This window comes from Chelonoidis abingdonii, chromosome 11 (assembly GCF_003597395.2).
Source record: "Chelonoidis abingdonii isolate Lonesome George chromosome 11, CheloAbing_2.0, whole genome shotgun sequence".
Lineage (NCBI taxonomy): Eukaryota > Metazoa > Chordata > Testudines > Testudinidae > Chelonoidis > Chelonoidis abingdonii.
The window spans coordinates 50,302,187-50,317,142 of NC_133779.1; the positions used below are offsets into that span (position 1 = coordinate 50,302,187).

General features: G+C 38.9%; 1 protein-coding gene across 2 annotated transcripts in view; it reads left to right on the plus strand.

Moving 5' to 3' along the window:
* Positions 1-13,274, plus strand: part of RPRD2 (regulation of nuclear pre-mRNA domain containing 2) — a 48,678-nt gene extending 35,404 nt beyond the window's left edge. For both annotated transcript variants that reach the window (XM_032790125.2, XM_032790126.2), the window contains 7 exons: positions 414-466; positions 1,372-1,498; positions 3,165-3,340; positions 4,186-4,471; positions 4,885-5,145; positions 5,786-5,989; positions 6,929-13,274. In XM_032790125.2, the coding sequence (XP_032646016.1) occupies positions 414-466; positions 1,372-1,498; positions 3,165-3,340; positions 4,186-4,471; positions 4,885-5,145; positions 5,786-5,989; positions 6,929-9,657 (3,836 nt within the window). In that variant the 3' untranslated portion in view covers positions 9,658-13,274. The remainder of the gene's footprint in view (positions 1-413; positions 467-1,371; positions 1,499-3,164; positions 3,341-4,185; positions 4,472-4,884; positions 5,146-5,785; positions 5,990-6,928) is intronic.
* The last annotated feature ends 1,682 nt before the right edge of the window (positions 13,275-14,956 follow it).

Below are 14,956 nucleotides of genomic sequence, written 5' to 3' on the forward strand. Positions count from 1 at the left end.
CTGTGTCTAGAGTTCAGGAGCTCTTCAGAGAATTATGAATTAGCACTCAAGGTTAGTGGATAAATCATTACAAGAACATTTATATACAATAGATCTGGAAAAGGTTTTCACAGTAACTGCTTATGTAGTGCATATATAATATAGGAACTCTACAGTCTAACTTGTTGGCTTCTAAATCATAGCTCTCTGCTTTCTAACGTGTCTGAAAGTCAGATAGAACACTGAGTGACATCTGTGTGGAGGGAGAAATATAATAAAATGGCATCCTGTGTGTTTTGCATAGAAACGTGTTTAAAGGTTTTTGAAATAGAACAGTCTCTTCTGAATTTTGATTGCAGTCAGTACTGAGCGTTTGTTGTACTTAATCTTTGTAATTGATATCTTAATTTCTTTAAACATTTTTATACCAACAGCATCCTCAAATCCAAAAGTTGCTCTGAAGTCGAAGATTGTTGCTGAATTCAGAGTAAGTTTAGCAAGTGAAAACATCTTTTGCATTAACCTCTGTCCTTGGACTGTAGTTATGTTGGCTAGTTTGTTCATATCCAAGAGTCATTGGGGCTTGTGTTGAAGCTGTGGCCCTCAGTGTTGATTTGTTCATTATTGTATAGTGCCCACAGTGCCCTGAGGCTGCACTATAAAGCATCATGTAGGCTGGTTCTGTTTAAAAACAGGACATGGAAATAGAGCTAGGGACTGGAGGTAGTTAGTAAAGGCAATTAATTCTTTCACGCCATTTAGAATTATCTGCTGCAAGAAAGCAGTTTCCCTTCTTGCTAAGAGTGAACTGCTGTAGCTTTTGTAGCCAATGAATATGATTATATGGTTTCCCATTGTTTTAATATGTGTTTAAATATAGGAACACTTACTAGGGCCTTGTCTACACTTAAGCGTTTACTGGTAGAGTTATACTTGCAACTCCTGTAGGGGAGATGCAGCTTATACCAGCAAAATTTATTTTGCTGCTATTGCTTAAAACAGTTCCGTGAATGAAATTAGCTACACTGACAAATGGATTTTTTGCCAGTATAACTGGATTTGCACTAAGCTCTGTCATTTGAGGGTGTAATTTTTCCCCCCCCACTCCTAACTGACATACCCCTGCTGGCAAATCTTTCCCCTGTTTACCAGACATAGAGTTCTGATCATCACCTTGTTCATTTCACTTCCATTTGTTATTAATTTAAACCATATGTTTCTCTGAATTAATTTATTCCAGCATCAGTGAAAAAGCATCTGCTTTGATACAGAGACAGCTTTTCAATGGAATGTTTATTTCTGTTACTTACAAACAGGTCCATGATGTTATCATTGCAAAGTTAGGGCTTCTCTTCTGCAGAATGTGATGAGGATGCTGTTCTTGTTTTTCAGCCACAATCCCTTGTTGATGAATTGTTGTTATATAAGCGTTCAGAGGACCAGATAGAACTGAAAGAGAAGCAGCTTTCCACCATGAGGGTGGATGTATGCAGCACTGAAACACTTAAATGCTTAAAAGGTACAAGTTGAGTATTCTGGCAGGCACATTTTTGTTTCCTTTGATAATATATCAGTAGTTTTAGTAATTCATGGGTTCTTTTACATCATTGGTTAGATTTCTGCCTTATTCTCTAATGAATTTCAGATTGTAGTATGCTAAATGATATCAAAGCACAATTAACACATTTTCAGAGATATCAGCTCCTTTTATTTAAAAAATACAGTGCTGCAGTATTCTACTTTAGTGATCCAGTACATTACAGCAATATTGATAACTGCAAAATTTTTAGCTGTCACTGTAGTATTTCATAAATCACAAGACAGAAATGTTTCTGATTTCAGTCATGAGCACATCAGCTGCCTCCTAATGTACATAGTCTCTCAATATCTTGTTTTCATATCTAGTAGATCTTGTGATCCTTCTACAGTTTTTTAATTAAAAATGTAGTTCTCCCAATGCTTGTATTGAATGTTTTTATTTTTCAAATAACTTAAAAATGCACATTGTGCCCTTTCAGTCTGAAGTACAGAACTTCAGAGCACTTGTTCTCAAGATGTAGTAACAACTTCAGCTGTGAGATTGAACCTGGGAGCTTGAGCACCAAAAGCACATCTCTGCTGATTGAGCTAAAGAAGTAATGGCAGATACCCGAAGTAGGCTGCCAACCTTTGTAGTCTGGCTAGGAGAATGGGATGGAACACTTCATCAGTTTAGTACATAGCCTGCATGGAGATAAGAGCCATGAGCCAGATTTACAAAGGTATTTATTTAAGTGTCCAAAGTTGCAGATAGGCGCTTAGCGAGATTTTCAAAAGTGCCGATCTGCACCTTTAGACACCTAATACCTATGTAAATCTGTCCCTATATGTACAACAGCTGCTGGCAAGTACAAAGTACAAACCCGAAATGACCAGGATTTGGTTGTTACTCTGTTCTGAGGATAGCCCTGTATGTGTTTCAGAATGCATGGATTTCTTAATGTGTTCAGTGGTCCATAACTTAACATTACAGATTTAATAATTAGCTGCTTAGTTCTTCAATAAAGCTGTAATAATTTTAAGATTTAGGAAGCTATATAAACTTGATTGGAAATAATGTTACATGGGAGTAAACAAATTTAGTTTCATTGCCCAAATGAATAGGAAGTTTCACTGTAAAATTGAATTGCTTTAAAAGTACCTGGTATCCAGTTACTGCAGCTGAATACCATAATTTGTCATAAAAATGTAGCTGCCCGTAAACATAGTCCTACCAATGTAATGGTGAAAGAAAACTGAATAATATTTTCTTGCCCCCTAAACAGATCAAAACTACTGACCCCAGGTGATTGGAAGAGTAGAATGTCAAAAGGCTAACTCTTGTGGCCCCACATGCATATAGAATGTGGTTTTGTTCTTTAAAAAAAAAAAAAAAAAAAAACACAACAAAAAAACATGTCAGATGTTATTACTAATCACTGGTTTGAAAACACAGAATACAGACAGCTAGTTGTCTTGCCTTTACAATGACTTAATTACCAGTTATGAAACTAATTATCTGCAAAAAACCATGAAGTGCACATACCAACTTACCAATTAGAGTGTGTGTGTGTGTATGTGTGTGTGAGAGAGAAGAGCAGAGCTCTGGTTATTCCAGGGGAGGTAATTTGCCTAATGTAATTTGTCTTTAATATTATCTCTTTCAGACAAAACAGGAGGAAAAAAGTTCTCCAAGGAATTTGAAGAAGCAAGTTCAAAGTTAGAAGAATTTGTAAATGGTTTAGACAAGCAGGTGAAAAATGGCCCCTCACTAATTGAAGTGCTTGAGAATGCTGGTATCTTTTATGAAGCACAATATAAGGAAGTCAAGGTGGTAGCAAATGTAAGTGCAAAGTTTTCCCCAATAGCAAATATCATTATTGATACAGCATTACTAATAAGAGGACATCATGCAGAATACAAATTGATAAGGTTGTATAGAAGTCTATTAAATCATTGAGCCATTTTAATGTTGTAATTCAGCTAATATTTGGGGATTTATGTTAATGAAGATAAACTCTCAGATTATGTAGTCCAGATTTCCAGAATGTCTGAGTCATGCAGATTATCAAGGTTTATCTGCATTTGTTAAACTCTTTACTAGAAAAATGAGTGATAAAATCTCAGCGTACTAATGCATGAAGTAGAAATTGTGTGAGATTATGACGCAAATGGTTTAAAATGAGAGCAGAGATGAGGAGGTCAACTAATGAGATAATTGGATGCTGTTAAGGTTGGTAGGAGATAATAATTTGGCCTGCCATTTTTCTCATATGTGTTGAAAATTCTCTGCATGTGAAAAAAGAAGAGATTCATTTGTTATACTGAGTGTAAAGTTAACTTCGAGACACTGAACACCTTTATATGTAATCTAGATCTGAAAGTGACCTTTGGGTACTGAAGTTTTTCCTCATTTCGTGAAGCATTGTATCAAACATGATACTTTATGGATTTGAAAAGATTCTTCCACAAAAGCATTAACTAAATGGAAAAAGTAGTCACGTGAATATCCCTTCTGAGGTTCTTGCTCTGTAAGCCATATTGAAAAGCAAAATACTTAATGCAGGGGCAGAGATGATTGGGAAGTTGAATATGCTGCTATTAATACTATAGAAATGGTTCAGAGAGATGTTATTTTTCCTTCTTTATAAAGGACACTAAGCTAAATATCTTTTTTTTGTGTTTTAGGCTTATAAAACATTTGCCAATAGAGTGAGCAATCTAAAGAAAAAATTAGATCAATTGAAAGCAACTCTTCCTGATCCAGAAGAGTCTCCTGTCCCTTCTCCAAGTATGGATGCTCCATCTCCGACTGGTTCTGAGTCCCCTTTCCAGGGAATGGGGGAAGAGGACGACATCCAGTCTCCAGCAGTGGAAAGCGAGAAGTCTGTATCTCCTGAACCTGTGGCAGATAATCGGGATGTGGAGGACATGGAACTGTCTGATGTGGAAGATGACACATCTAAAATTATTGGTACGTTCTGTGGAAGTAGCAGTAAAATGGGCTAATACTTTTATACTCCACAAAACCATCTAGGCAGACAGTTTTTCCAGACCTCATTCAGAATCAAGAGGGGTGTTGAGAAACTTTCCTTGTTCTGGGAATACTGCAGCTCAGGTGCTATGCCAGTCCTCCAGCAAAAAACAGGGGAGTCAGACCCAGATATTCCTAACTTCAAAAACAAGCATGAAAAAATCTCTCTTCATGAGGCTGTTCTTACACCCCCTAACAGTTCAGTAAAGGGCATGAACAATTGCTTTTCCTCTGAGCCGTTACAGTAGTTTGTTTTAAACCTAGGACACATTGAGAAGCCTGCAGCTCTTAGGCCCAAAGAAATCTGTGAGGCAGATTGAACATTCCATGTTTTCTCTCTTTATTTGAATTAGTGGAGGAGAGAAAGGAGAAACAGGTTGTTCCGTCTTCAGCACCTGCAAAGGCTGAAAGCGTCCCAAAAGCAACACCCTCCACAGTGGTTGCTGCTACACCAGCAGTAACAACTCCTGCTCTGACTCCTCCAACTCCCAAGACAGTGAGCACAGTGCCTGTCCCTCCATCGCCAGCACTTGGTCTGCCAAACCTTGCCAACGTTGACCTAGCAAAGATCAGCTCCATTCTTAGCAGCTTAACTTCCGTTATGAAGAATACAGGTGAGTGTCTAAATTGCAGGTTGTGGCTGAGTGGTGCTGTTCAGCAGAGACAGAATTCTGCACTGTGCAAGCAGTAACTTTGTTGGTCAGATCTTTTATCTTCTGTAACATTTTAGAACTAAAACATTGAATTGTAATTCACTCTGTACTTCAGGAGAGCTGTGACATATTGGTACTAAACACCCTCTCAATATCAGTTTTAAACATGCTTCCTTTTAAATGATTTAAAGGCATCTGTAGTGTAGAGTTTCAAAGTAGGAGACGGTGCTACCTAAGTCTGTGCACCATAGTGATCTTAGGGTGTGTCTGTGCTAGGGTTCCTACTGTTGTCGATTCCACACTGCAGTAGTGAAGATGGCCATGCTAGTTGTAGACAAGGCTTCCGCAGCCGCTGACATTTTTAACAGTGTCACGTAGGTCTGTGTGATGCTGTTGAATGCTGGTTGCCTCAGGAGCCTTGTCTGCACTAGGACCTTACTGCAACTCTACTGGTATCAGTAATAGTTGAAATTAGCGAGCAAGTAGCCAGAAACCCCAGCTTGACAGAGCAGTAGGTGTGAGCAGTGTATTTATTGACTGTTTTCATTGCTCTTGGAAAGTAGCATTTTGTGTTTCTGAGCAGCAAATGTTTTCGCCTCAGGGGTCAGTCCTGCATCAAGACCTTCCCCAGGAACCCCAACGAGCCCCACAACACTGACTAGTGGCCTGAAGACTCCTGTTGTGGGGACTCCATCTGGTCCTCCAAATCCGTTAGCAAATATTCTTTCCAAAGTTGAAATAACTCCTGAAAGCATTTTGTCAGTTCTCTCCAAAACCCAGACGCAGACTGCACCAGCGTTGCAGGGTAAGTATTTAAAATCCACTCCTTTTGCACAATATAAATAGTTAGCATCTATATTTGGATGGCAGCGTCAATACTAAAGCATCCTGTTGTGTGCTCCTGAAACAAGACTTTATCTGGGAGGAAATTAGCTTGTAATATGTAACACTTTTTCCAAATGTAAGTTACATTTTGCAAGATAGCATATTCGGCGTGGGCAGGTCAATTTTGCAACAGATTGAGGGAGTGTTTCCCTCTGTGGTTAATCTTTTAAAAATCCTTTTAAAATCTGATGGTGTTGGATACCATCCCGAAACATTTTATATTTGCTTTATTAGTTGAAACTTTTATGGCTAAATCTTGTTGGTGTTGCACAGTAAGCAATTATGTTAATATGTTTAATTGCTGGACTTCACCCTGGCTTTCCAGTTAGCCAAGTCATTATATTGTATGTGTTTACTAAAACCTTATGTTGCAGAGCAGGGGACCCATAAGTGAGTACCTCTTGGATTCTGTTCCTAGCTCTGGGATGGGGTTTGTTCTAGTGGTTTGAGCAGGGGGTTAGGAGCGAAGGACTCTTGGATTCTGGGGGGAGGTTCCCTCTACTACTTGCTCGTATGATGTTGGTTAATAACATCACTTCCATGCCTCTGCTTAACTAGCTGCAACATGGACATAATACTGATGTGGTTTAGATGTGTTATAATTTATATTGGTAAAACAATTTGAGATCAAATGCACTATGGAAATGCAAAGTATTTAGTAGTTAATAGTTCGTAGAGATGGCAAAGTCTAACCATTTTGTTGGCTCAGATGTCAGCTAGTTTCAAAAATGTAAGTTTGTAGCTTCTCTGCCTACAAAACCAATCGCGATGATGGCTTAGCACGAGTTTTCTGTTGAAATGGTTGTAGGTTACTCTGCCTCTTAAAATATGTAATTAAAATGTTTTGTTTTTTCTCCAGGTTTATCATCCTTACTTCAAAGTGTTGCTGGAAATACAGCCCAATCGAGTGAAACGGCATCTCAGAGCACTTCAGCATCACCAGCCAATACAACTGTTCCTTGCATGAAAGGGAGGAATGTTCCTTCCAATACTCAGTCTTTTATGTCCAAAAATGTTGGTTATTCTCCAAATTCTTCTACTGCTGAGGTTTCTTCAACTTCGGTTAACAAGGCTTCTGTTGGACATAGCCCAGGGCTTTCAAGTTCTAGTTTTAAACCACCAGCAAATTCCCTTGGATTTGCCAGTACCCATCCTACTAGTCCTTCCCTTTTACCAACAGAAACCTCATTGAGTCAGTCCTCTGAGATTTCAAAAACAAAGCTGGAGTCAGAACCGACCTCTCCAAGCCTGGAAATGAAGATACACAATTTTTTAAAGGGAAACCCTGGTTTCAGTGGTCTAAACTTGAATATTCCAATTTTAAGCAGTTTAGGATCCAACATCACATCAGAAAGCCATTCATCCGACTTTCAGCGTGGTCCTACTAGCACTTCTATGGACAATGTGGATGGGACGCCAGTCCGTGATGAACGAAGTGGAACGCCAACCCAAGATGAGATGATGGATAAACCAACATCAAGCAATGTTGACACTATGTCTTTATTATCAAAGATTATAAGCCCTGGATCATCTACACCCAGTAGCACAAGGTCCCCTCCTCAGAGCAGAGATGATGGATATCCCCAAGAACTGTCTAATTCTGTGCCTGCCTATAGGCCTTTCGGTCTCGGCAGGGATTCTCCAGCCAGCATGTACAAGCAGTCATCTGATAATATGGAAATACCTTCTTCTTTAATGGATTCCCCTCAGGAGAAGTTTTACCCAGACACATCTTTTCAAGAAGATGAAGATTATCGTGACTTTGAATATTCTGGGCCACCACCATCTGCCATCATGAACCTGGAGAAGAAGCCTTCAAAATCCATTTTGAAAGCAAGTAAGCTTGCTGATGCTGCAGAGTACCAGCCAGTTCTCTCTAGTTACAGTCAAAGAGCGCAGGAGTTTAGTGTGAAGTCGTCTTTTCCTCAGTCTATGAGGTCTATTCTTGATCAGAATGAGAGCTGTGATCCTCTGTCGTCATCTTCTGGAATGTATGGAAGTTACAGCCTACGAGCAAATGACTCTGGATCCGATGGTTCTCCTTCACCCAGTAAGAATGATGTGTTTTTCACACCAGACTCCAATCATAATAATTTATCAAAATCTGTGATACATTCTGGCCTGTCACAGAAACAGTATCCAGACTCTCCCCATTCACTTCCTCACAGATCACTCTTCTCTCCTCAAAACACTCTTTCAAATCCTGCTGGTAGACCACCCACATCCAGTGTGGAGAAATCTTTAGGTTCTTCCATTTCTGCCACTTCAACAATTGAGTTTAAGAATATGCTTAAAAATGCATCTCGCAAGCCTTCCGAGGAAAAGCATTTTAGCCAGGTTCCTAAAGGTAGCTCCCATGAAGGGGTTAGCCTATCTAGTGTCAGCCAAGCTGGAACTTCTACAGGAGAACAGCAACAGCAGCAGCAAGAGGAGCACTATCGTATAGAAACTAGGGTGTCATCATCTTGTTTAGACTTGCCTGATAGCACGGAAGAAAAAGGAGCCCCCATAGAAACTCTGGGTTACCATAATGCATCCAATAGGGGAATGTCAGGAGAACCAATTCAGACAGTAGAATCTATAAGAGTTCTTGGGAAAGGAAATAGAGGACACGGGCGAGAGGCAAATAGAGTAGGCTGGTTTGAGCTAAGTAATACAGGTAGTGCTTTTGATAATGGGCCCTCAAGTGCTACTGAGCTGCCCACTATGGGTACTGGCAGTGGAATTGCCAGTTTTCAAACACAGTACAAAGAACATGTGCCACAATTTCAGGAGAGTGTAAACAGTTTCAGAACAAATAATTTCAGCACTGCCTTTGAGCGTCACATACCACCTCCTTCCATAGAGCATGGAACTCCTTTTCAGAGGGAACAAGTTGGTGCACCTGCTGGGCCCCCATCTGCTCCACCCAAGGATCATGGAAGCCTGTTTCCTAGGGATCACTCAGTTCCTTCACACATGTCATCAGTGGATCACACTAATCCTTTTTCAAAAGAAAAATCCTCTCCACTCTCATTGCCTCATACTGCCCCTCCTCCTCCTTCTGTGGAACATAGCGGGGTTCCATTTCCTACTCCTCCCCCTCCACCTCACTCCGTGGAACATGGTGGCGTTCCATTCCCTACCCCGCCGCCACCTTCTGGGGAACACAGTGGCATTCCATTTCCTGCCCCTCCCCTGACCGTGGAACATAGTGGTGTCACGTTTTCCAAGGATCACGGTACTATTCATCAAGGAACTATAAAAGAGCATTTTACTGTGCATTCAGGACCAAGGGACCACATGGCCCCACCTCAGCGAGACCACAGTGGTCCACCCCTTGGTCGGGTTCGAGAAAACATAGGCCTAACTTCCCTTTCGAGAGATCAGCTTGGGCCATCCCATAGCGTTCCTCCTATTGGCCCATCTCATAGAGACAATGTAAACCGGAGTGGAATGATGATTAGGAACCCACGACCAGACTTTAGGCCTAGGGAACCTTTCATAAGCAGAGATCCATTTCAAAACTTAAAAAGGCCTCGGCCACCTTTTGGAAGGGGCCCTCCATTCTTTGCAGCAAAACGCCCGTTCTTTCCTCCCAGGTACTGAAACAGACATGCGTCTCTGTAAGTGAAGGTATTTTGGATATTCTAGAGAGCAGTGGAAGTAGCGCTTTCACTTTTCTTTTTCCTTAAAGAGCCCCATAACATTTTTCTAAATTAAATATGTTCTGGTACTTTTTTTGGTTGTTAATTTTTTTAAGCCAACCAGTTGGCATAAATCTAGCAAAATGTTTTAACAAAAAATAAGAATTTTCCGAAGAATATTGAAATAAAACTTCTAGTCGTAAAAAAAAAAAATGATTGAATGTGCGATGTTGGGATGTTATTTTTAGCTGATTACCAAATTGTTTTGCTTCATGAGTCCTCCAAACCCATGTCAAAAAATAGAGGTGGGGGAAGGAACTCTGTTGCTACTATTGATTAAGGAAGATAAAGGGTCCAAGCTTTCAAATCCTTCCCTGTGGCAATAGAAATATTAAGCCTTCCTTGTGCCTTTTTGTTTAGGTTAATCAGTCACTTTTTTCACTGATGTCTGCTCAGTCAGTCCCTTGCTATGAAGCCTTGGAACGTCTTGCTGCTTGCTGTTTTCCATCTTGCTGATAGGAATAGGGAGAGGGTAGGCAATTAACATGGTCAGTTTTTCACCCCTTCTGTTTGCTTTTTCTGTCTTTTTCAAAATGCAAAGGGAAACCTCCCCCTGCTTGTCACAGTTGACCGCTTTGCCACTGAGGGTCTTGAACTTTTCTCCTAAGTTGGGTTTCAGAAAACAGCCTCTTAAGTATGTGCACTTCCTATCTCCAGCTTGGCTTCCTTCCTCAACGTGCTAAGAGGGTTATATTTTGCTGAAAATAAATCAAGTAATGCATTTAAAATAAGTGAATGCAGGGAGGTAGCTAGTGGTAAAACTCAAATCTTTGCTTACACACACATTTAATGTACACAGTGTATATTTGAAACATGTGCCTGCATACACACGTACAAGCTGCATCATTTTTTTTTTTCCTTTCTTGTCTTGTATCACAGAACTAGGCCAGATCTAGTAAACTATCTTTACTTTTTTCCTGGGAGCATTGTTGACATACATGTATTCTTCACTTTTTGTAATCACACCTTTCCTTGTGCTTTGTTTAAAGTACATAGTCCCATGTAAGATGAGAGAGAAACTGCATGCAGCAATGTGAAAACAATACCTAAACTCTCTTCCCACACATTTTCATAAACTCATTTCTGCTGCCATGTGCATAGAGGACTTTGTGTGGAGTTGGAATTACTTTATTTGATTTTTTTTTTTAAGTGAGTAGAATACAACATACTAGTGTTTGATAAAGGTATGGGAAAATATTTGTAAAAATAACTACAAAATAAGAAAATGGCAGAGCATTTGTTTGTGCTTGGGCTGTGTGTTTTATTTAATATATATAATATGTATAATTATATTTGCATACACAAGTAAGTGATCGGAAGGTTGTATGGGTGTATTTTATTGAACTGCCCTGGGTTTACAGAAAGACTGATGTTATAGTGCCAGTGCATAAATACCTTCTCTGTTTTCTAATTGTAGGATAAAAATGTGCGTTCCACTTCATTTTGCAGTCAGCAGCAGATGTCGCTGGTCTATAGGGGGGCTGTATTTAGGCAGCATCATGGAATGGTGCACCTTGTTGTGTGGACTGTTTCAGTTAAACAGAATTCCTGAAAAAATAACTGCATGTGTAATTCATGCATACGTTGAGTGTTTAAACTTTTGGGTTAAATTTAAATAGTATGTATTCCTTTTCTGTTTCTTCCGAGTTCTGTTCTCTTCAGACACCGCAGCTCCTTTCAGTGAACCTCCAATATGATTACTGAATGGGTAACACACCAAAGTACTACTGTGAGGGTAGCTCGTGTAAGTTAAGCAAAATGTTCAGAAGGTAAAAACAAAGCAGTATAGATACAAAGCAAGAAAACTACGTAAGAAGATGTGAGAATTAACTAATCCTATTATATAAAGTAATATGATATAACTCAGTTCCCTGTACACCAGCACTCACAATGTCTGATCATATTTCTTTAGTCTAGCCATACAGCTCTTAAAGTTTAGGACTTGTAGGACATGGATATGTCTTAATATCTAATGTTAATATCCAGCACGAAAACTGAAAACATTTCACAGCTTTTGATATATATTGGAAATGATGCATAGCTTAGCCCAACTCTTTTGCTCTACTGGAACATTTGAAATGAAGCTTTCAGTAACAGCGTGGCATTCCATTTACCTCAAACCTAAACTATACAATCCCATTGCTTTAATATCTATCCTGGCTTGAAGGGACAGTTTCAGAGAAGTCATAGCTTAAAGATGCTTTGTTGGAGGAAACCAAGAGGGTGAAAAAACGCAGGAGGTTCTGATGTAAGAATGGAACCAATATTGACTAGAAAAAAATTTCCCTCTATATTAAAAGAATGTGAATTATTTCTGCTGCTCTTACTTAGTCATTTTGAGGTAAAGAATTATTAAAATCAGATGGTGACCATCTAAGAACTGCTCTCCATGCCATCTGACATGCCTGGCGAGTGGCTTCATTGCTCTTGGAGGTGTTTTTTGGGTAACTTGAAAAGTAAAATGACTGCTTTAAAAAAAAAAAAAAACACACACACACACACACACACACACACACACACACACAAAAACTTACTGTAAAAAAAAAAAAAAGACTATTTTAATGATGAAAGCTCCATGTTTTTTGTTTGAGGTTTTTCATTTTATTCTGTGCTTGTTACTTTAAACAAAATGTCTACAGTAACTGAAGACACGTGTACATATGTAGAAACCACACAACTTATTTCTGGACATGAAGGCGTTTTTTCCTGTGTCTGTGATTTAAACTCCTTAACCATTCTTGAACTTTTGTATTTCACCTTATAAGAAAAAGAAATAAACATGTATTTTTTAAATAAAGCATGTAACAGTGTGTCTCATGAAGGACATAACTTCATAAAGAAGAAAAGCAAATTGCAGACAGCCTTCAGTGTTCACTCCAACTCTTCTAGAAACAGAGAGGACAAACCAAACATTAACACTGGTGCAGCTTAACGACTGTCAATAGAATTAACATTTACTAGAGGTTATAAATACTTAAAATGTATTCCTGTTCTAGACCTCTGCTAGTATAGTACGGCTATTCTTGTCACCAGACTTAGGAGTATGCACCATTTCCATTTCTACTGTCCCCTCAGATACACAGTACGCATACCTGCCTCTTTGGAAAAATTCAACATATGCTATGGTGTGCGCTGTATATCAGAGAGGAGGGTCTACAGCTGTGGCTGACTTTGTGCTCTAAATACATTTTAGAGACTCTTTACCTGTAAAACATTTGTTCAGGTGTGAGATCTGTTTAGATAATGTGAATAATGGTAATTTTTTTAAAAACCATGCAGAATAAATGACCATATCCTGGAATTAATTATTCAAAAATAAGCTGCAGTGCTGTTATTTCAAAATTGCTGTAAATATTGGCTGCTTTTTTTGTGTGCCTGTTAAGATTAATTGGATATGTTGAATTTATATTCTCAAGTGTTCCGTGTGGAGAAAGCAATATGCATTAGAGGAAGCGACAATAAAACTGCAGATCATTTTGAAATGTGTATGAATACATTTAATAAAATAACTAGTTCTAATGTTTTGATATTCTTTTTTAACTGGAACCTCTAAGTGTACAGGGGTGTAAGATTGCCTGATCTGTGAAAATGACCAAAATATTGGGCTGAAGAGAGAACATCCATTTTTTGCTCAACATTTGCAATCTAGAACAACGGCCAGGCTTTATTTCATTTTTGCTGAATTACAAGTTTAGGGTTAGTGTGGCCTAACCCTTTTTTTTCTTCTTTTTTTACTCTTATTTAAAAAAAAAAAAAACCACACACCCACACCCCCACACAAGGAAGAATCTGCCTACAACTCAGACTCTGTGACCATTTTGAAGAAGACTGAAAGAAATTTAAAACTGTTGTTGGAAGATGGCTCTGTTTCTTTTAATTTTGCATAGAAGCGGTGTTTGGAGGCAAATCTGAAATTACTGTTAACTTGCAGAGCAAAACACAGAAAATGGAATATTCTACCTATACTTGTGGGCTCAGACAACAGTTACTTCCCCTTGCCCCCATTTATTTTTGTATTGCATATTAATAAAGTGTACTTTACTTGGTGTGGTTTCCTTTCAAAAGAGTAAGATCTTTGCACCAGTTTACTGGCTTCTGGCCTGGTGTACATACTTTTCTGTTCTGTCATGTAATTTTGAAGGATGATGTTGATTTTCAGAGTTGTCTTGGCTTCCTGTCCTTTTAATAACTTCAGAGGTGCATGGTCATTAATTTTTAACGAATTGCTTTAGCTGGGCTAACTTAGCTTATCAAAATGGAAAGAATTTTAAACAATGAATTTACTTTTTGCCATTTATGCTGATTGGCTACTTTTTGCATTTCACTTAACATGGACAATGAGAATAGCCTGCTAAGTTCTCCATTCTGATACAGTAATAGAATGTAGTAGTAATTTGGCTTCCAGGTGCTTGAAAGTCATACATAAACAAGGAATTCTTACTCAAAATTGTTTCTAGAATAGGAAACCTATTTTATTTTCCAAGCTCCGATTTTTGTATCTAAACTTATGTCCACATGTCATTTTGTTAAAAATCATTTAGATAGAATAACTATTCAGAGAACGTTATGAAATGGCTCTAGAGCAAGGCACTATTAAACGAGGAACGCATGGGCCTCTAGAATCAATACAAAAATAAGCCAAGAGGCCCCTTCTAATCCAGTACCTGTGAATCTAATGAACACTCAGCCCAATTTTTGGGAACATGCTGGTTACTATATTTAGTGCTGTCTTGCATGTGGAACTCCAAGCCTTTCAAGCTTTCTGTGACTGAGGGAGAATACTGCTGAATTCAGTAAGCCTATAGCTTTTTCAATATATCTCTAAAGTAGTAGACAAATTCTTAACTTAAATCCCCCCATGTGTCTGAAATGTAAAAGTTCCTCTCGTTAGCTCAGGTGTCATGCAAAACTTGGTCAGATTAAAAATGTCATATCCTGCACAACACTCTGTACCTGCCAGGCTTAGTGGGAGTATAATTTGTCCTTTTATTGTGATGTTGCATCCACTCAGCCTTTAGCATCCAACCAAGGGCAATTACTCTCCTTGTCAGTCTCAAATGACCCATTTTCCCTCCCTCTTCATCTCGTTGCTTTTGATACCATTTCTCATCTTGAGAGGATTTCACAGTCTTTTCCAAGGTTTTCAAGAGAGGTCACACTATGGATGTACTAATATAGAGCAGGTCACCTGCTACCCTCCT